The 26,651-nt window shown below is 34.5% G+C and overlaps 1 protein-coding gene across 1 annotated transcript in view; it reads right to left on the reverse strand.

The window, feature by feature from the left end:
• PGM2L1 (phosphoglucomutase 2 like 1) overlaps positions 1 to 26,651 on the reverse strand; it is a 71,190-nt gene that overhangs the window by 9,383 nt on the left and 35,156 nt on the right. The window contains exons 5-12 of the mRNA XM_074304055.1: positions 25,257 to 25,340; positions 19,661 to 19,854; positions 14,365 to 14,554; positions 13,653 to 13,750; positions 13,209 to 13,389; positions 12,203 to 12,296; positions 10,130 to 10,259; positions 621 to 810 (exon numbers count right to left, since the gene is read on the reverse strand). Of these exons, the coding sequence (XP_074160156.1) occupies positions 621 to 810; positions 10,130 to 10,259; positions 12,203 to 12,296; positions 13,209 to 13,389; positions 13,653 to 13,750; positions 14,365 to 14,554; positions 19,661 to 19,854; positions 25,257 to 25,340 (1,161 nt within the window). The remainder of the gene's footprint in view (positions 1 to 620; positions 811 to 10,129; positions 10,260 to 12,202; positions 12,297 to 13,208; positions 13,390 to 13,652; positions 13,751 to 14,364; positions 14,555 to 19,660; positions 19,855 to 25,256; positions 25,341 to 26,651) is intronic.

Below are 26,651 nucleotides of genomic sequence, written 5' to 3' on the forward strand. Positions count from 1 at the left end.
TTGCAATGGAATATTATTTTCTGTAAGAAATGACAAGCAGGATGATTTCAGAAAAACCTGAAAAGACTTACATGAACTGATGCAGAATTGCCCAGACAACCTGAGTTCTCATCTTGTAATCCTAACAATGCATAATAAAGTGAACAAAACAAGGGGAATGTTGGATACAGAAACAATACTGTTCAATGAAGAACAATAAATAACTTAACTATTCTCAAGATAATCCAATTCTCTAAAATAATGCCAAAGGCCTAATGATAAAGCATATTATCTGCCTCCAGAGAAAGAATTGATATTGATTAAATACAGACTGAATCAGGTTATTTCTCACTTTCTTTCATTTTTTTTCTTTTATTCAAATATTACCATACAAAATGAGTGCACATATATAACCTACATCTGATTGCTTCAAGAAGTGGGGAGATGAAGGAAGAAGAAAGAGATAGAATTTGGAACTCAAAACTTAAAATAAAAATGGCAAAAAATGTCAATAAAAATGCTATTTTTTTAAGGTTTAATCCCTGACTCCAAATTCATCACTCCTTGCTTCCACTGTATCATGTTGCCTTCAAAAAGATCAGAAAATGCTTCAAGAGACTTTCAAAACCCCCATCACTTACCGATTTCTGATTAAGTTGACTACTATCATATCCAGTGGTAATATCCCTTATGTGCAATATGTCAAATGCCCCACAGTATTTTGGATATTCTTTTGGAGAATGAAAATTGCGAAGTCTTTCAAATATCTTTTTAATTGTTGGTGGATCATAACACAAAAAATAGGATGTCTTTGAAATATGATATCCATACCTACATAAAACAAAAATAAAAAATTAGAATTTGAGTCTTAGCATTTTATGCTATATTCTACATTAAGTTCTAAATTGATATACAACCTAAATTTTAAGAGTCACATCAAAAAAAAATTAGATGAGAATGAAGAGAGATAGCTTTTACAATAGTAACTAGGAGAAAAATCCTTGATCGAATAATAGCTTAATAGAAAAGAAATCACAAATGAGAAAAAAACAATTTCAATCACATTTTGCACAAAAAAAAAATCAGTACACCAAGAATAAGAAGGAAAACTGAACAATGGAGTTGAATCTAATGTTTATCTAAAATATATGATGATTCCAACTGATAGAATATAAGCATCCTGAGGACAGGAACTGTTTTCTTTTAGTATTTATAAAGTGCCTAAGACATTCTAAGCACATAGCAGAAACATAATCAATAAGTGTTCAGTTGTGTCTGACTCTTATGATCTCATGGACCATGCCAGGTCCTTCTATCTTTCACTATCTCTTAAAGTCTGTCCAAGTTCGTGTTCATTGTTTCCATGACAATATCTAACTCTCTAATTCTCCATCATCCCCCTCTTCTTTTGCCTTCAATCTTTCCCAATTCCATTACCCATTTCCAAGTTCCAGATCACAGTTTCAAGGCAAGGAAGAGTACTGCCAAGGAAGCAGAAGCCCTACATAGATAAGGACCAGAACGCAGACAAGAGGGACATGGTCCACACCTCTCCTCGGATCATATCACCTTGGAAGCAATGAAAGCTTATATGCCACCAGATCCTTTATGTTGAGATGACAATTAACAGTTCTATCCTGTCTTCTCAGTTTGAATCAAATTCTTCTTCTTCTTCTTCTTCTTTTTTTTTTTTTTAAAAACCCTGTCACCTTTTCAAAAGTCTATGTTGTTTCTGAGCCCTGCTTTCTTTAACCTACTCTCTCTTATTAAGCTGTTTCCCCCCATAATTCTCATCTCCTTCATCCCTCTTGGGCAAGATGAATTTCTATACCCAACTCCATCTGTATGTATGTATGTATGTATGTATGTATGTATGTATGTATGTGTGTGTGTATATATATTTTTTTTCTTTTAACCAGGTCAGGTGAAAGTGAGATGTAGCATTGCTCGCTACTTCCTCCTTCCCCTCATCCCATTTCACCTTTATTCTAAAACCTTTCTGGTATACCTCTTTTATGTGAGATGATTTCCCATTCTTCCTTTTACTTTCCCTTTGTCCTCTTTCTCTCTGTTACCATTCCCTTTTCTTTTTCATTTTCTTTTTTTAAATTTAAATTTATTTTGCTGAGTCAGTTGGGATTAAGTGACTTGCTCAGGGTCACATAACTAGGAAGTGTTACTCATCTGAGGCCAAATTTGAACTCAGGTCCTCCTGACTTCAAGGATGGTGTTCTATCCACTGAGCCACCTAACTTCCCCTCCTTTTTCATTTTGAGATCATTCCAACATAATAGATTCATGCTCATGTCCTGTAATTTGACTCTTAACTACCTAATGATGATAAATATTTTAGGGGTTACCTGTATTATCTTTCCATTTTGGAATATAAATAGTTTAGTTTTATTAGGTTCCTTATGATTTATTACTCATATTTATCTTTTTTATGTTTCTTTTGAATTTTTGTTTTTAAATTTTCTGTTAGATTTTCTGTTCAGCATTAGTCTTTTCATAAGAAAAGCTTGAAAGTCCTCTATTTCATTAAATGCCATCTTCTTTTCCCCATGCCCTCACTCCCCATCAAATTAATTTTTGCTGGTTAATCTTATTTGTAATCATATTTCCTTTGCCTCTAGAATATCATATTCCAAGTCCTCTTCTCCTTTATGGTACTAAATTTTGTATGGTCTTAATTGAGACCTCATGGTATTTCAGTTGTTTCTTTCTGGCTACTTCTAGTTTTTCTTCTTGGGCTGAGAACTGAAATTTGTAGTGAGCAATGCTACATCTCACTTTCATCTGACCTGGTTTTTTCTTGGGTTTTCCCATTAGCACTCAGTTTGATGAGTTTTCTAGATATTTATAGAGGAATCATGTTGAAGAACTCATATGCACTTCTTACTACTACTGTGTCATCTTGGCCCTTTCCCTGAAAAATGCAGTTAAAAATTTCCAAGTGCCTAATGGAATTTGAGAGTACTATATCTCAACATACAGGATCTAAATCAAGTGCATGGAGAAGACCCTCCTCTTTGGAGGGTCTATCATCAGCTTTGCTTTGCTTGGACTTCCAAAGGAGCTACTAAGTACCCTCTAGTGACACATCTTCTGCTTCTGTTTGTGTTATATTTCTCCATGAGACTATAAGCTCCTTGAGAAAGTGATCCACATGAGCAAAAATGTTTGTGGCAGCTCTTTTTGTAGTGGCTAAAAATTGGAAACTGAGTGGATGCCCATCAATTGGAGAATGGCTGAATAAGTTATGGTATATGAATGTTATAGAATATTATTGTTCTATAAGAAACGACCAGCAGGATGATTTCAGAAAGGCCTGGAGAGACTCACATGAACTGATGCTAAGTGAAGTGAGCAGAACCAGGAGATCATTACACATGGCAATGACAACATTATACGATGATCAATTCTGATGAAGAGGGTCTCTTCAATATTGAGATAATTCAAACCAGTTACAACAGTCTTGTGATCAAAAGAGCCATCTACACATACAGAGACTGTGGGAACTGAGTGTGGTTCACAATATAACATTCTCACTCTTTTTGTTGCTGTCTGCTTGAATTTTATTTTCTTCATCATCTTCTCTTCTGGTTTGATTTGGTTTTTCTTGCACAGCAAGATAACTAATTATATAAATATTTATGCATATATTGTGTTTAACATATTTCTATCACGTTTAACATATATTGTACTACTTGCCATCTAGGAGAGAGGGGTGGGAGAAGGGGGAGGGGAGCTGGAACTCAAGGTTTTGCAAGGGCTAATGTTGCAGAATTATCTATGCTATGTTTCAAAAAATATAATATTTTTATTATTATTAAAGCTTTTTAAGCTCCTTGAAGGCAGGAAGCATCTTTTGCCTCTTTTTATATCCCCAACACTTAGCACAGTGCCTGACACATGCTAGGCTCTTAATATGTCCTGAATTAATGAATCGAAATGATAAGCTTAGAGGAGTTGAGTTTACTAAGACCATGAGAGTATAGTGAGAAAAGAGGAGGTCTGGAACAGGATCTTGGGATATACCCAAGTTAATGAGCACAATATGGATGAAGACCTAGTAAAAGAGAATGAAGAAACCAATAAGAAGGAAATCCAGAAGAGACGAAAGTCACAAAGATCCAGAGAAGATAACCAAAAGGAAAGCACGTAAGAGTTATAAATGCATCAAAGAGGTAAAAAAGGATAAGGATTGAGAAAATATTTGTCAATTAGTCAATCACTCATGACTGAAGAGATCAGTTTCAAGACTGCAATGAGTTGAGGAATATATGTGAATGTAAATGTAAAAGCAACAAGTTTAGAAAAGAAGCAATGAGTTTTTTCTAAGATTATGAGAAAAGAGAGAAAAGAAGTAAGATGGAAATTTCTTCTAAAGATTTTTTAAGCATGAAGGAATGGTTGCTGAATGAATTAAAGACCAGTAGGAACTGATATAGAGTGAAGTAAGCAGAATCATGTGACTAAAATAACCATCAAAATGAATACTAAAATAAACTGTATAATTGTAAGAACCAATCTTGGCCAAAGAAAAAAAGAACATACCACCTCCTCTCTTTATGGGAAATTCTGGATAGGGAATCTTTGGATAATGGATGCCAACTTGTTGTACTTAACTGCTTTTTCTTAACTGCTACACTCAAGAGCTTCCCCATAATCCAGACTTTTGAACTTTTGACGGTTTTAAATATGGTAGAGCACTAACTCCTTCCTGGGCTTTCTGACACTCCTTTTTTCCTTGTTCTACTTTCTACTTCTGTGTTCTCTTCTCTCTGCCTTCCTGGATTATTATCCCTGTTCCACGATTTTAGCATAGATGTGTCCTTCTTTTTAAGCCTTCTTTTCTTTACACTATTTCTTTTAGCAATATCATCAGTTCCCATGAATTCCCCTATCATCTCTATATAAAAGACTCCCAGATACATCTCTAAGTCAAGTTTCTCTTCTGACCTCTAGTACCACATCACCAACTATTTGCTGAACATCTCTACCTGGATGTCTCATAGACTTTTTTAATTCAACATGTCCAAAACACAATTCATTGTCATTATCCCTAAATCTATCCCTCTTCAAAACTTCTCTTTATCATCCACTACCATTCTTCTAATCATTCATGTTTGCAAACTCAATCTTTTTCTACTCATCCTTCTCCTTCATTCCATCCTTCTCCCCAATATCAGACTATCGCCAAACTTTTTCAATTCTTTGAAACCTATTTTGTATACATCTTCTTTTTCTTTTCTCCTACAGCAATCATACTAATTTAGTATTTTCATCACCTCTTTCCAGGTCTATTACAAGAGCTTTTTAATTGTACTCCTTCTTCCAATATGTCCCCTTGCCAAACCATCTCCATTCCACTATCAAAAAAATCTTTCTATGTTACCCACCTGACTCAAAAATCTTCAGTAGCTCTTTAAATGCCTCTACTTTAAAATACAAGCTTCTTAGCTTAGGATAAAATTTAGAGAAACAATGGATCTTTGAAATTATTACAACTCCCTCATTTTTACAATTAAGGAAAGTGAGACCCCATGAGACTTTCTAGCAAGTGACAAAGGCAGAATTTGAATTCATTGGGTCAGTTGACTCCTATTCTGGCACCATTTCTATTATACCACATTAGCATTTAAATTCCTTCACAATCTATTGCCAGTCAACTTTTCCAAATGTATTATCTTTTACTCACTCAATAATTCAACTAGGTGCTTTTCTCCAAACTACTTTCATTTAAAGTGTAATCTACATAAAGGGCACTATGTCCTTACCTCTGTCTGTTATACTACTTAGTTTCCTTCAAAATTCAGCTCAGGTATGACCTATAAAGAGACTTTCCTCATGTCCCTTTTTTAGTACTTTTTCTGTATTAGATAACAAAATAATTAAACTTGTATTCTTTTCAATTTATTTTACATTCCCATATAGAATGATAGCTCCTGAAAGTGAAGACTCTTTTAAAATTATTTGTCTTGTATTCTCAGCATTTAGCATATCATATTGAGCTATTTTAGCCAGGATTTAAATATAATTTGTTCATTTTCTTTTAAGAGAGGGTAATTCAAGGTTTCTTCCCTTCTCTTTATCTCCTCTGGAGCTATCTACATGTTTTGCATTCCAAGGATACCACAGCATTAGTACTACATAGTAAGAGAAGTTCAGTGTACTTTTAATGTTCATAAAAGAAGGAATAGGTGGAAGGGTGGGAGGTGGATGAATACTACTAAAGCTGTGATTTTCATAAGGGGTTTAATCTTGTGAATGTCATTTCTTTTCTAAGGGAGTTTCTATTATACTTCTTCACATGGGCTAGGCACATATCCAGATCCAGTTCTAAACAACATTTATTAAGTACTGATAATACATACAAGACACTGGAGAATAAAAGGACAAAACATAAAAGCAACAACAAAGAACTCCTGCTCTTAAGGACCTTACATTTACTGAGTATCCAACTTTCCTCTAGTCAATGTGCTTTATTTTTAGATAAGTTATATACAATCATATCACTGTCTAGGGAAAACTGGAACCTAACAACACAACTAAGCCCAGTGAATCAGAACTCCTGTTCTCATTACTTTGTTGTTTACAAAGAGCAACCAACAAGAGTGTTAATTCAATTAAACAAAATTAAAACATTACTATTTGAAGGTGAAACAGGAGTTTTTTTTTACTCCTTTTGTGGTTGAAAAAATCCCCATCAATCTATGGCGAAGAGGCATTTTACAGCAGACAGGATTACAAATAAGCACTTTGGCTTTTTAGGCAGGGCTGCTGTTGAAGGCCTACCTGCACTTTCACCAGTTCCTATTCAGTGGAAGACTGATTCACCAGTGTGGGTAGAATAGTGGCCTTAAGAAGTAATAAAATTCAGGCCTTATTAGACATAGTGAATGAACAACTTGACCAAGGACACTTGCGGCCTTCTCTAAGTCCTTGGAATTCCCCAGTATTTGTGGTGAAAAAGAAATCTGGGAAATGGAGGATGTTAACTGATCTAAGAAGAGTAAATGAATGGATGGAAACTATGGGAACTCTTCAGCCTGCACTTCCATCTCCTACTCAGTTGCCAAGAGAATGGCATCTTTGGGTTATAGACATTAAGGATTGTTTCTATTCTATCCCTCTAGATAAGGAGGATATGAAAAGATTTGCTTTTTCAGTGCCTAGTGTTAATTTGGCTGAGCCTTATAAAAGATATGAATGGACAGTTTTGCCACAGGGAATGAAAAACAGCCCTATGTGCCAAATGTATGTTGCTGCTGCTCTTGCTCCAGTAAGAAAAGCCTTTCCAAAAGTAATATTGTTACATTATATGGATGATATTTTGGGATGTGCACCTGAGGAACAAATGTTAGAAGCATGTCTACAAAAGACCATGGAAACACTAAAGTACTACAAACTGCATATAGCTACAGAAAAAATTCAAAGACATGCTCCTTTTCAATATTTAGGATATGAAGTATATCCTAAGACACTCACAGTACAAAAGCTTTCTTTAAGAACAGAGAAGTTGAACACCTTAAATGATTTCCAAAAATTAATAGGAGATATCCAATGGATGCGTCCAGTGTTAGGCCTAACTACCAATCAACTACAACCTCTATATGACATTTTAAGGGGAGACAGCGCTTTAAATTCACCATGCCAGCTTACAAAAGAAGCAAAAGAGGCTTTGAGAGAAGTTGAACTGGCTTTATCCAATGTGGTTGAAAGACTCACTCAAAAACACTTGGAAATATCAGTTTTTGCTACACAAGAGGCACCCACAGCAGTCTTTCATCAAGGAGACAGTGTGATTGAGTGGGTGAAGCTCCCAGCACAACCAGAACAAAGCCTTACTCCTTACCCAGTGCTTGTGGCTAGAATTTTATTAAAGGCTATTAAGAGAGTAATACAATTATCTGGAATAAGTCCTGAAAAAATATACATATTCTATACTAACGCACAAATTAATGTATGCTTTGAGACTATCCCAGAATGGCAAATTATTGGCCACTGCTCCAAATTTTGCACATGGATCTCCATTAAAGATAACCCAGCTACTACATAATTGCCGATAGATTTTTGAAGCAAAGGTTTCTAAGATTCCTCTTAAAGAACCAACAATCTTTACAGATGCCTCCAAAGAAAATATTTGTGCTGTATACTCTCATGATTTAACCATAAAGAGAGTAATCAGGACTCCTTTTCAGTCCACTCAACAGAATGAATTATTTGCTATCATGCCAGCTCTTACTTATTACCCAGGAGACGTAAATATAATTACTGATTCAGCCTATTCAGTAGGTGTAGTACAAAGAATTGCCACAGCCCAAATACAATTTGCAGCCTCTAATATTTATCAGCTCTTTAAGGAACTTCAAGAATAAGTGAGAAAACATGCAGGCAAGATTTATATCTTGCATGTCCACTCACATAGTGGACTTCCAGGTCCTATTTTTGATGGAAATTCAAAGGCAGATAGCCTTCTAACTATGTTAGCCAGTACTCCTTTATTTCAGGAAACACAAGAATCTCATTCTAAATATCATCAGGCTGCTCGAGCTTTACACTTACAATTTGGAATAACAAGAGAGGAAGCTAGGAGCATAGTAAAAAGCTGTATAGCTTGTCTTCCTTTCCATGCTCCTACACTCCCTCCAGGGAAGAATCCTTGTGGTTTGAGACCCAATGAAATCTGGCAAATGGATGTGACCCACTATAAATCTTTTGGTTGTCTGTCTTTTATCCACATCGTGGTAGACACCTTTTCAGGATTCACTTTTGCAGTGCCAACAGCAAAAGAGACAGCCCGAGTGATCACTGAATTCCTTATCCAAGCATTTGCAATTATGGGTGTGCCACAAGAAATAAAAACAGATAATGGACCTGCATATAGTTCTAAACATTTTGAGCACTTCTGTGCTCAGTATAAGATTTTACACACTACTGGAAAACCTTTTAATCTGCAAGGTCAGGCAATAGTAAAGAGAAGAAACAGAGACATTAAGATACTCCTCCACAAACAAAAGAAAGGGGGAGTCACAGGTAACTCTAGAGAACTTCTAAATTTAGTTCTCTATACCATTGATTTTCTAATTTTTGACAAAGATGCACTGGCTCCAGCAGACAGGTTTTAATAACCCACCAGAAGGGCAGTGTCCAGTGCGAGCAGCTCCACTGTCCTTAGATAATCGCCAGGTGATGTGGAGAGACACAGAAAGTGGTGAATGGAAGGGACCAGATAGGTTAAATGCCTGGGGGAGAGGGTTTGCTTGTATTTCTTCAGATGGAGAAGGAATCAGATAGATGCCAAGGAGTTGTATTCGCCTTGTCCATCCGAGAGAGACAGAAAAAGAGAAAGACCTCAAAACAAAGGAGAAAATCTAAGAAACATCTGACACTGAAAGAGCATGGCTAATAAGAAGACTGTTAAAGAACTTTAAAACCAGCAGGAATCATTGGATTTCCTAACACAAGATGAAACTAATGAACAATGGACTTATGGACATTTGTAAATTCTCAATTTATGATTATTTGATCATGTTATTTGTTACATACTTCTAGCATGTATTATGTTACTATGTTACTATGTGTTTATGTAATCTATGTAATTATGTGTAATGCCTCCCATATTGATGGATTTATGTTTCAAGGTCATGACCACCCTATGTTCTAAATCAAAAGAAAGGGGGAGATGTTAGGTTCTTACTAAATGCTAATGAGATAATGAGATATTAGGTTCTTACTAAGTGCTAAGTCGGTACTTAACAATTCTCTAGTTTCGGCCTTTACTGGGAGTTTTATTTGTGAACTCCTGGGGAGGAGCTTGCATGCTTAGGAGGAGCAAGTTCATTGGTTGAAGTAATTTTTCCTAGAAGCCCTGGCGCTATCCCACGTCCATTCTCTGGGAGGATAAAAGAGGGCGGGTCGAGAGATAGGGAGTCTTGTCTGGACCAGACTTGAGGTGGCTCTCTGGAGGAAAGAAAAGTCTCTGCTCTAAGTCAGAGTTGAGGCAGCTCTCTGGAGGAAGAAGTGTCTCCTCTAGACCAGAGAGCAATTGGCAGTCTCTGGAGACAACAGAACATTACAAACCCTAAACATAAAAAAGATAACAAACAAGAGTATAGAATATTAAATTCACAAAAATAGACTTTACCTTTCATAAACTTTAGTAAGCTGTTGTGATAACGTCAGATTTTTGGTTTCTAGGTAAGCTGCCATTTCAGCAATAACAGCAGCTGCACTCACTCCATCTTTATCCAAAACAAAAGTCCCACACAGAAATCCTGGGAAACAAAAAAAAATTTTCAGGAAAAAAAAAATTTTCAGGAAAGAGATTTCTTGTGTTTCTATAATGTTTCTAAAAGACAAAATAAACTGAGTGCCATTTAATACCTAATGAAATCTATAAAAGTAAATATACTTAATTCCTTTAAAAAAAAACCCAGCTAATCATGTTTTTTAGAAAAATAAGAGATGATTAAAAAATAAAAATTAAAAACCAGAAGACAAAAAATTTCTTCTCTACATGATTCCATATTGAAATGTTTGTTGATTGTTTTAAGAAAGTAATTATTACATTAAGAAATTAGAATTTGCTAATGAGTAAAGCCATCTGAAAATTAAATGATCTGCCTTATGAGATAGTGAGTTTCCTGTTAATGGAGGTTTTGAAGTAGAGAATCATAAGGTTTGAAGCTGAAAGGGTCTTTCAAAAATCAACAAGTCCAAACCATTCATTTTATACATAAGAAAATTAAGACTGAAAGAAGTGAATTGACTTAGAGTAAATTTCACACAACATATTAGGGCTAGATCTGTAACTTAAATTCAGGCCTTCAGACTACAAATCTACTTATATCAGAAGATGAATAACTACATTTGGAGGATATTGTAAGAGGAGTTTCATGTTTCCATCAATTTCAAGAAAAATATTGAGCTGGAAAAGCCCATAGGCCCAACTTCTACTTAAAGCATGAGTCAATTCCTTCTAGCAAATAATCAATACATATTCATTAGCTCTCACTCAATAAGGAATTCACTTTTCCCAAAAAGGAGGAATGTAGAAAGATATATGTAGAATTAAATAGTCTCTAAGGTCTTTTCCAATGCTAATTTTCTGTTAAAAATAAAAAATACCAATGAATAAAGTACATGGTTGGCTGGTTAGTTGTCCTTCATTCACAAAGAGGAACAAAATGATATCACCATGTTAGAGTTGAGTTACAGTGTGTCCAACTGTGGCTGATCTGACTAATACAAGCTTGGAGTGTTCTGCTACAAGGCAGACAGACACAAATAGTCCCTGTGAACATTTGAGGTAGCTTCTCTAACTTTGCCCATATCACATTTCTTCTGAGCTAATTCACTTTTGCTTTGCTCACAGAGCACAGCACCTTCTCTGCTGAGGGCACGCTGGGCTGGGTGGTCCTGTAGCATTGTCTTCCATATCATACAATCAATTATAACGTTCTTAAGAGACTTTAAGTGTCTTTGTTTTTTTAAGCACTCTGTGAGTGCTTATTCTGTATGAGATCTTCATAAAACAGTCTTTTTGTGCTCTTTGTACTTGGGTTTGAATGCTGGGCAGTTTAATTTGACAAATGACCCCAATATCTGGTCTCTCATCCTGCCAGGTGATCTTCAGAATCTTCCTAAGATATTTCAAATGGAAAAGATTCAATTTCCTGGCATGGTGCTGACATGCTGTGCAGACTTCCCAGCATATAATAATGAGCAAGGCACATTGGCTCTTTGACCCTCAGTTTTGTAATCAGTCTAATTCCTCTCCTCTCCCACACTTTCCCTCAGAGCCTCCCGAATACTGAGCTAGCTCTGACAATGGGTGTGTCAACCTCATTATCAATGTGGACATCCCTGGAAAGTATATCGCCAAAGTATGAGAACTTCTCTACAGCATTCAGAACTCTCTATCTGCTCTAACTGATGGTTCCACATACAGATGGTGGGGTGCTGGCTGTTGGAGCACTTGTGTTTTCTTGGTGCTGTTAGGTCAAAATCAGGACAAGCAGCAGAGAGTCAATCCATACTTTGTTGCATCTCAGCTCTGAAGACAGCATTGAGTGCACAGTCATTGGTAAACCAAAAAACATGCACCCACACTCCTTCACTTTGGTAAAGGACAAAATAATACATGTAGGAGGTTATAAGGACCAAGTAAGACTAGAATAGCAACGGTGGCTGTAGTCTCTAGTATTCTGATACATACCAATGGACTCTTCAAATGCAAAAAGAACTTCCTTTCCATTTTCCATGAGTTCTTTTATTCTACTTCCAATCCATTTAAAACCTGGTAATGTTTCCTGAAATATAAAGTATGATACTAAGTGATTTTTCTATATGTGTGTGAAAAGATACACATACGTAGCAATATACATGCATACTATGTTCATGTACGAAAATGAGATGGTGATTCACTGTGAGAGTCCCAGTATCAGCACATATGCTTGACTACTTTTACAAACATTTACAATGAACCACTTATACTAGTCTATAATTCTGGGATCTAGTAGAACAATAAGTGAAATAACCTGTAAAAGTTATCAATTTATCTTTAGTAATAAGATTGCTTTTCAACTGGCATTAGAATGCAGTAAAATAAAATCACCACTTATCTAAATGCAAAGTACAACATAAATTATTATAATTAAAAAAAGAAACATGTACATAATAATCTAACTATATTCCAGATTACTAACTAAAAATACAAAGAAAGATTCCTCATTTAACCCTGGTAATTATTAGAGGAAGCAATAATAATGCTAATTTTCAAGATTACTGGTTCTTTGTAAGCTATTTAATTATTTTTAAAAACTTAAATGTCTTAAAACTATCTCCAAAAATTCCAAAAGCTAGTAGGTGAAAAAGTATTCACTTTTCTACTGGTTTTTCTGATGACACAAAGTCACAGCTACTGTAAGAGATCGGAAAGAATATTTCACACTAGAAGGCAAAAGATCTGGATTTTAGAACTAACTCTGTAACTAACTAGCTTTGTGACCTTGAACAAGTCACCTTACAATATTATCTGTAAAAAAAGAAGGTTGGATTCAATGTTTTTAAGGTCCTTTCCACTGTTAAAACTCTATAAATACAAACTTAGATATAGCATTTTGGGGGGAATTTTAAGTTAAACCAATGGAAATGAGTATTTGTAAAAATTCCTTTAATTTCTAGTTGTAATAATAAACACAAAAATACTATCTAGCTCTTACTTCAAACTGAAATCCTTCTTTATGTGCAATTGCCTTCAAAATTTTGGAGGAGACTGTAGTGGCTAACATGTAAATGTTCTTCACATCAGCATTCTGTGACTTATTTTCCTTCCAGCAATCAAACATCCACCACCCAAACAACGCTGCTAACTCATTGCCTGTGAAAACTTTCCAACGGCCACTGTACAGAAAAGGGAAAAATTCATCAAAACCAAATTCCTTTGAATTTTATGTTAAATAAAAAAAAAAAACACAACATATTAAGACCTACAATGGTAATAAAAACATTTAACTTAAACACCAAGTATGATAGCTGAGAAAACAGACTGTCTGACTGAAAAAACCAAGCTATGTCAGGTAATAGTGCCATTGGGAAAATGATATTATTGCTCTAAGGCAAAAAAATAGTCAAATCAAACATTTAAGCCATTATCAGCTACTTACTCCTCCTGTAGTTCGGCTACTGCCAGTCTGTCTGCATCAGGATCTGTGGCTACAACTACTCTGGCATTTTCTTTCTCAGCCAATCTCAGAGATAACTCCTAGAAAAAGAACTCAAAAAGTGAGATTAAATGGAAAGCAAATATACCCTAACTTTCAAATGTATGTAATAAGTAAGAAATATTAGTCTCTTCTAATGTTCTCTAGTTTTAGAAAAATAGAGTATAACCAAATTTAAAATTAAGATTCTACATTTTCCTGGGAATTATACTTTCATATTAAGGATTAACCTACCATTAATACAGAACATAAATTCCCTTAAAATTTAAGAAATATATAAAGATATAAAATGATATGAAATATATAAAAATATATAAATATGACTGAAAACTTAATCATCCTCTGAGTTGTGAGTGTCAAAGGCAGCCTGGAAGAATGGGAAAAGCATTAACTTCAGAGTAAGATCTGGGCTAAAATTATGGCTCTAGTATTTACTAGCTGTGTAACTCGAGGCAAATAAGCTGTTTGTACCTGGACCTAAGTTTCCACAACTGTAAAATTAAGAGAATGAACTATATGATAAAATAATACATTTAGGACTGGAAGGGACCTAAGAAAATTGCAGAAGTCTATTCCCAATATACTATTTTAGGATTCTTTCCATTTTAATGGAGCTAAATAAATAATTCAATTAAGTATTAAAATATATAGATACCAGAACAGATTCTCCTTCTTCAGGATTTGGACATTTAACAGTAGAAAAGTCTGGGTCTGGATCCTGTTGCTCTGGTACTGGAATTGGAGGCTTAAATCCAAACACTTTAAAAGCCAATTGCACATAATCATGACCAACTCCATGAAATGACGTATGGACAAATTTTAAGTTTGTCTGTAAGTTCAGCTCTCTGAAAAGAAAAAACAGAATTCAAACAATAGTACAAATACTTTTAATTATGATATAATGGAAATGTCAATGATCTAAGAAAACATACAGAATTTTGTATTCTGAACAAAAATCTAAGTAACAATAATAAATCGTATATTCAATTAAAAGAAAAAATTTCTAATCTGATCTCCTTTAAATCTAGAAAATCTAGTGACGATTAAAGGTCTTTAAGATCAGAGATACCCTGTGATAAAGGACACTTTTGACAAAATGGGCACCAATTCCCTGAAAGAAGCAAAACAAACCAGCTTTCTTTTCTGTTCATTTATTCTATAAAATCCAAACTGCTACTTGATATTCTCTATCAGCTCTAATAGCATAGCCATACCTTAGTGTTTCTCACTACCACCTTATAATGACTTACATATATGGTCAATCTTGATCACAGAATCTCAGAATTTGAGAGTTGAAAGGGATATCTGTGGCATATACTCCAAGCCATATAGAAAAGGAATTTCTACCAAAATATATCTCACAAGTGGTCATCTAGACTCTGAAGACCATCAGGGAGGTTGAACCCATAACATCTCAAGGCAACTCTAATTATTATTTTTGTGTTACTTTTGTGTTACAAGCTGACTCCTTCCCTTCCCAACCTCATATTAGACAAGGCCAATATTTGGCATAAACATATAGAGAGAAACATACAATATATGCTTCTATATGTTTTCTCTTTCTGTTTGAGATATATTGCATTTTTAAAGTCTTTTGTAGCTGATTTGAATGATCATATTGCTCAGAATAACTTATTCCTAGTTACTCTTCAAATAATACTGTATACTTCAAACAATACTGTATATAAGAATATATACTGTATGTTCTTGGTATCTTCATTTTTCTCTATATTATTTTGTGCAAGTCTTTCCATGTTTTTCTAAAACAAACCTGATTAAAACAACTTGTTCAGTCATTCCCCAACTGATGGGCATCCCTTCAGTTTCCAGTTCCTTGCTATCACAAATAGGTAGTTATATTTTAGAACACATAAATTCTTGTCCTCTTTTTCCTGATCACCTTGGGCACAGACCTAATAGTGTTGCTGCTGGGTCAAAGTATATATACCGTTTTACTCTTTGTGCAAAATTTCAAATTGCTCTCCAAAGAAGTATATTAGTGTCCTAATTTTTCCACATCCCCATCAATATTTGTCATTTCCTCCTATCATTTAAGCAAATCTGAGAGATGGGTATCTTGTAACTGTTTTAATTGGCTTTTCTTTAATCAATAATGATCTCAAGGCATTTTTATGTGACTATATGTACATATAGATATGTATGTATGTGTATATATATGTATGTATGTATATATGTATGTATGAACATATAGATATGTAGCTTTGATTTTTCTTCCAAAAAACTTGTTCATATCCTTTGAGCATTTATCAATTGGAGAATAATTCATATTCTTAAAAATTTGATTAACTTTCTATGTATCTTAGATGTAAAGCCCTTAAACTAGCTATAAAATATCTCTCCCCCCCAATTTTCTGCTTTATTTCCAATCCTGGTTACATTAATTTTATTTGTACAAAACCTTTTTAATTTAATGTAATCAAAATTATCCATTTTATATTCTACAATGCTTTCTTATTTACTCATAAACTTTTCTCTTATTATTCTGAGAGGTAATATGTTCTATGTTCCTCCATGATATATCCCTATATGTCTATTTCATTTATCCACTTTGATCTTCTCTTGGTAAATGGTATAAGATCTAATGGTATAATTCTACAATGGTATATTATAGCATATATCTAATTTCTGCTAGACTGCTTTTCAGTTTTCCCAGATATTTTTACAAAGTAAAAAGTTCTTGTCTCAAAAACTTAAATCTTTGCATTTACCAAACATAAAATTGCTGTAGTTAATTACTACTGTAAATATTATATTGTATGTCTATTCTCTTCCACAGATCCATCTTTTTATTTCTTAACCAGCACCAGATAGTTTTGATAATTACCACCTGACAGTATAGTTACATTTTATCTGATAATGCTAGATCTTCTTATGTTTTTTTTCCATTAATTACTTTGATATTCTTGACCTTTTGTTAAGATCACTCTAATTATTAGGGAAGATTTTCCTGATATCAAATCCAAATTTGCCTCTAACTGCCACCCATTGCTCTTGGTTTTGCTTTCTGGGGCAAAATGGAAGAAGTCTAGTCTTTCATCAGATGAAAGCCCTTCAAAGACTTGAAAAAAGATATTGTGTCTTATAAGTCCTTCCTTCTTATTGAAACTATTTCCACTCATATGAAAAAGTGTTCCAAATCACTACTGATCAGAGAAATGCAAATTAAGACAACTCTGAGATACCACTATACACCTGTCAGATTGGCTAAGATGACAGGAACAAATAATGATGAATGTTGGAGGGGATGTGGGAAAACTGGGACACTGATACATTGTTGGAGGAGTTGTGAAAGAATCCAACCATTCTGGAGAGCAATCTGGAACTATGCCCAAAAAGTTATCAAACTGTGCATACCCTTTGACCCAGCATTGCTGTTATTGGGATTATATCCCAAAGAAATACTAAAGAGTGGAAAGGGACCTGTATGTGCCAAAATGTTTGTGGCAGCTCTTTTTGTTGTAGCTAGAAACTGGAAGTTGAATGGATGTCCATCAATTGGAGAATGGTTGGGTAAATTGTGGTATATGATGGTTATGGAATATTATTGCTCTGTAAGAAATGACCAGCAGGAGGAATACAGAGAGGCTTGGAGAGACTTAAATCAACTGTTGCTGAGTGAAATGAGCAGAACCAGAAGATCACTATACACTTCAACAACAATACTGTATGAGGATGTATTCTGATGGAAGTGGAAATCTTCAACATAAAGAAGATCCAACTCACTTCCAGTTGATCAATGATGGACAGAAATAACTCTACCCAGAGAAGGAACACTGGGAAGCGAATGTAAATTGTTAGCACTACTGTCTATCTACCCAGGTTACTTATACCTTCGGAAGCTAATAATTAATGTGCAACAAGAAAATGGTATTTACACACAGATATTGTATCTAGGTTATATGGTAACACATGTAAAATGTATGGGATTACCTGCCATCGGGGGGAGGGAGTGGAGGGAGGGAGGGGATAATTTGGAAAAATGAATAAAAAAAAAAAAAAATAAGTCCTTCCTTCTTTAGTCTAAACCTGCTCATTCCTTCAGGTGATCCTCATTTTTAGTTGAAAAGACTCCATTTCTTTCACTATTCTCATTACCATTCGTATCTCTAATCTTAATATCTTATCTCCACTGTGGTGCCCTAAACAATTTTACAGATGAGATCTCAGGAGAACAAGCAGAAGACAGGTTTCTATCACTTCCCAATCTCCTCAAAGCTCTGCCTTTCTTACTTAAACTAAAATCCCATAAGATTTTTTTTTTTTGGCCTGCTATAGGACACTGTGGCCTTCTCTTGAGCTTGCAGTCTGTTACAACCCCTAGATCTCAATTAGAACAACTAATCTTCTTTAGCTCATGTAGAAATATAAGTAAAATTTCAGAAAGGTTTGCATGAGCAATTAAGGGAATGAGGCCAGGAATTTTGTAACAATAACTAGTATTATATCCTAAGATCCCCTTTTAGGGGGCATTAAGTGGCCAGTGCAAAATTATTAATCTAGGCTGGTCCCACATCCACTTTATGAGAATTTGACTTTAACTTCATATGAAACTACTATTTTGCCTACATATCAAACCAGATATGAGCTCTCCATACTGAGGGAACATGGAGGTTTTATATTTATCCCATGAAACCTTTTGCTACTACTGGATTTTTCTATATTAGCTACTGATCTGGATCATATTAGCAAGATTCCACACATATTTTGAGAATGATGGAGAGTGACCCCCTAGGATCAGGGAAAGCATACAAGTTGACAATAGTATGTATATAGACCCTTTATGCCTAAGAGGTAAATGTGGTATAAGATTTAGAACCAAAAGACATGAGGATTCAAGCCTACCTCTACTACTTACTGTGTGACCATGAACAAGACACTTTCCTTTCTAAGCCTGTTTCCTCTTCTATAAAATAGAAATGATCTCTGTACTATTTACTCCACAGAGTTGTTATGAGAAAGCAGTTAATAAACTGTCTAATATTATAGAAACATGGGTTTATTATTATTATCCAGAACAAGGAACAAGTCATTTTTTCACATATCCAGAAAACATTTTATAGTTAAGTACTGGTATTTAATTGACTAAATTTCATTTCTAAAAAGATTATTTGAGACCTTTTTAAGAAAAAAAAAAAATTTAGGGGCAGCTAGGTGGCATAGTGGATAGAGCACCATGAATTCAAGAGGACCAGAGTTCAAATGTGGTCTCAGACACTTAACATTTCCTAGCTGTGTGACCCTGGGCAAGTCACTTAATCCGAACCTCAGAAAAAAGAAAAAAAAAAAGAAAAAGAAATTTAAAGTATATTAAAGATGACAACAGACAATACAAAATGCCTTACTGGGGAGAAATAAGAGAAAATGAAACAAGAAAAAACATTTGAAAAAATCTACTTTTTTAGGGAACTCTCTGGGGAAATGGGGAAAGTGAAAAAATGTATACTGCCCTCCAAAAAGGTGGTTTTTCAGTGTTTTTTAGTGATAGCTGAAAAATAAATTTTAATAGCAATAAATGAAAATTTCATTTACCCTTTTGAAATTATTTCAGTATAATAAATAAGAACCTATGCCCTACTACTACCCTCTTGGAAAAAAAAAAAAAACCCAGAAGAATGACTTCAAAATAGCCAATGAATTACAAACACCTAGAGAATAACTTACCCAAGATCACACAGCAAACTAGAGGCCGTGAACTCTGGTTTTTAAAGAAAGCTTGAAGAAGATAGGATGATATTCTCGGTTTTTTTCCCTCTCTCTTTCTTCTAGTTTTATCATCTCTATCTGGCAGTGCTCTTCCCTTACCTCCTCCAACACAAACTGTGTGCATGTTCTCTCTCTGACTCTGATGGTTGATTATGTTACTGTTCAATACACCCCCATTTTTTTTTGCCTTGCCATAAAGTAGTTAACACATTTTCCTGAGCAAATACCTGTGAAAACAGATCTTTTTCAGATCTTCCATGTAACGTGTACAAATATCCTGCAGAGGATCTTGCTTTAGGGGGCTGGTATCCACTAGATTTTCATTCCAGGAATCAATCCAGGGCTCAACACTTTCTTCTATACATTTCAGGATCTCTTTATCATGAGGAGATGTAATTTGAGCACCTGTTTCCCAATAGACCTGAATGATTTAAGAACAAAATTTTAATAAACATTCATCAAAGAACCTACTATGTGCAAAGCACAAAGATACAAAACTGGAAAAAAAAAAAAGCTCCTTAGGGAGCTTAAAATCAAATGGGCAGATGTGGCATTTACATAAATTAGCATGATCTGTGATAAAGAATCAAAACTAGAGAAGTATGCTAAGAAAGTTAAGGGAAAAGTTAAGGAAAGTGAGATCATTTTTTTAGCTAAAAGACTCAAGTAAATCCCCAGGAAGGAGGAAACTCCTATTCTTGATAAGGACTTCAAAAGATAAGATGTACAATTTTGATAACGGAGAAACACTAAACCCAAATGGACAAAACCCAAAAATAACAGAATTTAAAATTGGAAGCAGGATGAAATTAGAGAACAACTGGAAGTCCAGTTGGGCTAGAAAGTGGAGTATGTAAAATAAAGCTAAAGATAGGCCTGAATCAGACTGGAGAGGTATTAAATGCTACACTAAAGACTTATGTGATGAACAACATAATTAAAATTATCTGATTTACCTTTCATTAATTCCAATGAAAATTTGGCTTTCTATAAAATATATATTGAGCTAATGAACCATTAAGTGACATTTCACATAGATCAGTCCAATTAATGCTGATTATGGTAGTGACCATTCCAGGATTCTCAGTAAAAAGAAAGCATATATATATTTTTAACAAAAGCAGAATATATATGAAAATTAATTAATTAATGAGAATCAATTAAAACAACTCATCACCACAAATCAAGTCATAATCTCAGATATTCAACTCTACATACATAAGGCAAGGGGGAAAAGAATGTTAAAATTATCTCTAAGGTCCCTTCCCACTTATTTAGCTAAATTTCCCATGTAGGAACCTCTCCTCAGGACTCTTAATAGATTATCACATATAGTTTCTTCTCCTTCTTCTTCTTTTTATATTTTGATAGTATTTTATTTTTCCAAATACATGCAAAGATAGTTTACAACATTAATCTTTGTAAAATCTTGTGTTCCAAATATTTCTCCCTCTTGCCTCTCTTCCCCACTTCCCAAGATAGCAAGCAATCATGATACAGATTAAACATGCAAATCTTCCATATAGTTTCTATTTGAACACATACAGTGGGGAAGGTCAGCTTTTATATGAATCAGGGAACACATCATTTCATGAGATAGCCCTTGTTACTAGCCAGTCCTTTAGTATGTTGAGTTTGCTTGGATCTCTAATTTTTATTCATTAGTTTTAATTCTTTCATTTGAAATACCACAAGAGCTTATACTTCTTTCTGCTTGAAAAATATAGTGATCCTCTAATTCTTAGGCCTCCTTCCTTAAACTTCTTCCCCCATTTCCTATCTTATTACTTTCTTATTCCTTGAGGAGGAATACTGATGTTTCCCATTTTCTCTAGGCAACATATTACAAAAACAGTATTAGAACAGTACTTATATGTAAATTCTTTTGTCTAATCTGAATGAAAAATTCTTCTTTAACTCTCAATTCTCAAACAATGTTTGGCACCAAAATCTTTTATGATTATTCTTATAAAAAGCCTTATTATTATTGAAACTGGAGCAACTTAAGAAGAAACTCTAAACTCCTAAAAAATGGATGAGAGTGACAACCAGAATTAGATTGGAAACAATTCAATCTAATAAATTCATTACCTACTTTTATTCTAGGACAGAATGATTAGGTTAAGCAAAGAAATCTATATGATACATCAAAAGCTAAGTGATGAATCACAACTACTCAACGAACTTTTGTCTAAGTTATGGAGCTGCTCCTTTGGAACTTTGTTATATTTCCAAATAAACACAACTATAACTCCAAAATGACTTGTGTCAGAAAGCTTTCCAAGGTAAGAAGAATCCCACTCCTCTGTATTTTCTTTCTCGAAGTAAAGATCTTAAATGTGGAGTCATGAAACTTTGGTCCTGCAAGGCTCCAGGTACATCACTGTACTTTTGGGAATCTTGGTTTTCTAACAATAATGGTCAAAGGATATATTTAGGCTAGACAGAAAAAAAAAACTGGTCCTCAAGTTGTGGTCTGCCAAACTCTTCAAAGCTTCCTCTTCCTCCACATTTTTCCTTATCCCCTCAAGTCGGGAATGAACTCTATTCTTGAAACTCCAATAACACTCCCCCCCGCCTTACACTTGTGTCTTATTCAGACTTATTTGTGTATGTGTAGCATCCCTCTTGTCACCCAAGACTAAGCTTCAAAAAAAGCAGGGATGATGTATTATCAAAACTTTGTATGCTATGCCCAAAAAGTTATCAAACTGTGTATACCCTTTGACCCAGCAGCGCTACTACTGGGCTTATATCCCAAAGAAATACTAAAGAGCGGAAAGAGACATATATGTGCCAAAATGTTTGTGGCAGCTCTTTTTGTAGTAGCTAGAAACTGGAAGATGAATGGATGTCCATCAGTTGGAGAATGGTTGGGTAAATTATGGTATATGAAGGTTATGGAATATTATTGCTCTGTAAGAAATGACCAGCAGGAGGAATACAGAGAGGCCTGGAGAGACTTAAACCAACTGATGCTAAGTGAAACGAGCAGAACCAGAAGATCGCTGTACACTTCAGCAACAATGCTGTATGAGGATGTATTCTGATGGAAGTGGAAATCTTCAACATAAAGAAAAACCAACTCACTTCCAGTTGATCAATGATGGACAGAGGTAGCTACACCCAGAGAAGAAACACTGAGAAGTGAATGTAAATTGTTAGCACTAATATCTGTCTGCCCAGGTTGCATGTACCTTCGGAATCTAATGTTTATTGTACAACAAGAAAATGATATTCACACACATGTATTGTATCTAGACTATATTGTAACACATGTAAAATGTATGGGATTGCCTGTCATCGGGGGGGAGGGAATAGAGGGAGGGGGAGATAATTTGGAAAAATGAATACAAGGGATAATATTATAAAAAAAATATATATAATAAAAAATTATTAAGTAAAAAAAAATAAAATAAACTTTAAATCTGCTCTATTGCTCACAAAAAAAAAACTTTGTATGCTTACCCAGCAACAAACAGAGATATCTGCATGATAAATACTTAATCATTAGTAATAACTTTGAATAATTTTTACCTTTCTTTGAATCCCTAGAACTTTAATTATTTTTTGGTTTCTTTTAAAATTCTTCTTCTCTAGGCTAAACATTCAAGATTTTACAACTGTTTCTCAAATGATAACGTTTCTGATGAAAGAAACACAATTTCAAATTTAGATAAAGACCTCAAAAGCCATGTAATCATAACAATAGTCAAAAGTGAGTCACCATTATAACACATAAAATATGTACTTATCTAGCTTTCCCTGAATAACAGTGAGAGGAAACCCAACAGTTCTCAAAGCATTCTATTTTTTTAAAGATAGTTTTAACATTTAGCAATTTCTCCTGACAACAAACTTAAATTTTGTTATTGTTATTCACGTGTTTCAGTTATGTACAACTCTTTGTGACTCCCAATTTGATTTTCTTGGCATAGTGAACTGGTTTGCTATTTCTTTCTCCAGCTCATTTTAAAGATGAGATAAAGAGGGGTAAGTGACTTGCCCAGGGTCACACAGAGTAAGTATCTGAGGCCACATCTGAACTCAGATCTTCCTGACTCCCTCCCCACCCCATTCTATCCACTGTACCACCTAGCTGCCTAAACCTAAATTTACTGATTTTGCCCTTTGGTACCAAACAAAGTAAGTTGAATCCTTTTTATACATGATAGGCCTTCCAAGTATTTGAGCATAGCATCTATGTACCCTCGAAGATTCTCTTCTCCAGGCTAAATCATCCCATTTCCTTCAGCCAATTCTTATTTGAATTGACTCAGTGCCCTTCAACAATCTAGTCCCATCCTCTGGAAGTGGCTATTGCAAAAAGAACTGAACACAATACTGCAGAAGTGGTCTGACTAGGGCAAGAGTACAGTGGCTCTCCCTGAAATGCTCTGCCGAATGTTCAGCACTTGTTGTCCCACACACCCCCCTGCTGACTCAGAATGAACATATAATCTGCTACACCTCAGGTCTTTTGTTCTAAGCATACCTCCCTTACCTCACATTTATGAAGTATAAGACATTATTACATTTGCCCCAAATAAATTCCCTTTTATTAGATCCAGCCCCAGTGCTCTAGCCTTTCAACACCTTTTTTGGAAACTGTCGTCTAGAGTGTTAGTTCTCCTCAGCTTTGGGTTATATGCAAGTTTCTCACCTTACCATTTAAACCTTAATTGAAATAATTGATTAAAATATTGATAAAAATGGTAAATGATACAGGGCTAAAGAGAAATCGCAAGGGCATTCTACTGAAGAACTCTTGCCAAGTCATCACCAAACAAGCCATCACTATAAATCAAGCATTTCAAACATTCGGAATCTATCAAACTATACTACTGTCTAGCCCAAATCTTTCCATCTTTTCCAAAAGTATTAATAGTATGAGAAACTTTATTATATGAGTTCCTATCTTCCAATCTACCAGTTTAGTAAGTCTGCCAAAAAAGGAAATTAGTCTAGCATAACTACTTGATGATTCTTTGGAACCTTGATTTTCTAAATTTTACTAATTATCTCTTTAATAACTTATTCTAGATTTTTCCCCAGAAATTAAGCTTATTGGCTTATAGTTTTCAAGCTTGATCCTCTTTTTCTTTAAAAAAAAATCAAAACCTTTATTCTTCTCCAAAACTGTGCCATCTCTCCTATTCTACAAAATCTTTCAATTATGGACCATGGCTTAGCGATCACATCAGCCAATTCTGTCAATACCCAAAGGTATAGTTCATTAGATCCAGAAAATTTGAATTCATCAAGGGTAGTTGGGTTTTCTTTTACTATCTTCTTATTGCCTATTTAATGAAAACTATATCTGTGCAGTTATTGTGGCAGAAACAAGGTTTTATGACCTATAAAGCAGTCAGCAATTCTTTAAGTGACCTTTATGTGAACCATGACATTTTGCAAAAATAGCATATGGCTTTCCCTCTCCTCTGAGTACTCACTAATTTGTCAATGTCCATTCTAAAATATGGTGCCTGAAATTATGCCCTTGATATACTCTAACTAGTATAAGGTACAACAGTTTATCTATCTTGTACCTGTATTATCATTGTTTTTAATGATGCTTTTACAATTTTTTCCTATCATATCACCACTATTTTTACTTCATAACTGCTAACAAACTGAATATTCTTTATCCTATGTTTGAATGTTGAAGTTTGAACCTAAACACAGACCTTTTAGCATTAGTCATCCTAGTTTTATTTTTTATGTTTAACTCAACATTTTATCATTTAAAGATCATCTAGATCTTGATTTTATCAGACATCATATTAATTTTTTGTCAAAAAAGCATGGAACCCCATGTTTTACCTTGTATCCATTGTCTTCCTTACGGTTATGGGAAGCAGTAATCATTACACCTGCAACTGCTTTCAGTTCTTGAACGGCATAGGGCTGAAAAAGAAATAGTCATAAGTCTATTAATTATTTTGTTATTAAATTTGGTTTAAAAATAATCTGTTTTATTGTCTTTATATCCCCAGGGCCTAACATATATCAGGTTCTTAATATCTGCTGACTTATTATACAGTTTAATCATAGCTAACAATAAAAATTGCTAGCATTTACTTAGTATTAGTACTTCAACATTTATAAAATATTTTTACAAATATTATCAACTTTTATCCTCACAACAATCCGGGCATCAGGAGGACCTGACTTCAAATCCAGCTTCAGACACTTGACACCTAGTAGCTGTATGACTCTGTCAGGTCATTTAATTAAACAACAATAATCACAGCCACAACCCTTGTGCTATTATTGTTCCCATTTTGCAGATGAAAAAATTGAAGCTGATAAAGGTTAGTGTTGGAGGCCACATTTGAACACAGGTCTTCCTGATTCCAGGTGCAGCACTCTATCTGCTTTGCATTAAATATCAAAGTGCATTAAAGGGAGCAATAAAAAGGATACAACAAATAAAAGACACAGATTCATAGAGAATATAAATGACTACTTTTCTCTTATTTCCTTCTTGAGTATAGAGGGAAAATTGGAAAGAGAAATGAGAATGATGCAATAAAATCATGAAAACTAAATCAAGAGTTTAGTAAAGGAGACAAAAAAGGAGAAGAATGCTTTAAAAAACAAAAAAAGGGTACAAAAATTCACTGTAGAAAAAATTCCTCAAAAAGCAGAATTGGCCAAATGGAAAGTACAAAAGCTCACCAATGAAAATCATTCCTTAACAATTAGAACTGAACAAATGGAAGCTAGTGACTTTATGACAAATCAAGGAACAATAAAAACAAAACCAAAATAATGAGAAAAAAAGATACCATGAAATAACTCATTAGAAAAACAATTAATCTGGAAAATAGATCTAGGAGAGGTAATTTGAAAATCATCAGACTACCTGAAAGCCATGATCAAAAAAGGAGCCTAGACATCACCTTTTAAGACATTATCAGGAAAACTGCCCTGATATTCTAGAACCAGATATAAACTAGAAATTTAAAAAGTCCACTAATCACTTCCTGAAAGAAATCCCAAAAGGAAAACTGGTAAAGAATATTACAGCCAAATTCCAGAGCTCTTAGGTTAAGGAGAAAAATTTTTTTTATTCATTTTTCCAAATTATCCCCTCCCTCCCTCCACTCCCTCCCCCCGATGGCAGGTAATCCCATACATTTTACATGTGTTACCATATAACCTAGATACAATATCTGTGTGTAAATACCATTTTCTTGTTGCACATTAATTATT

The sequence above is a fragment of the Sminthopsis crassicaudata genome, chromosome 3 (assembly GCF_048593235.1).
Source record: "Sminthopsis crassicaudata isolate SCR6 chromosome 3, ASM4859323v1, whole genome shotgun sequence".
Classification (NCBI taxonomy): Eukaryota; Metazoa; Chordata; class Mammalia; order Dasyuromorphia; family Dasyuridae; genus Sminthopsis; species Sminthopsis crassicaudata.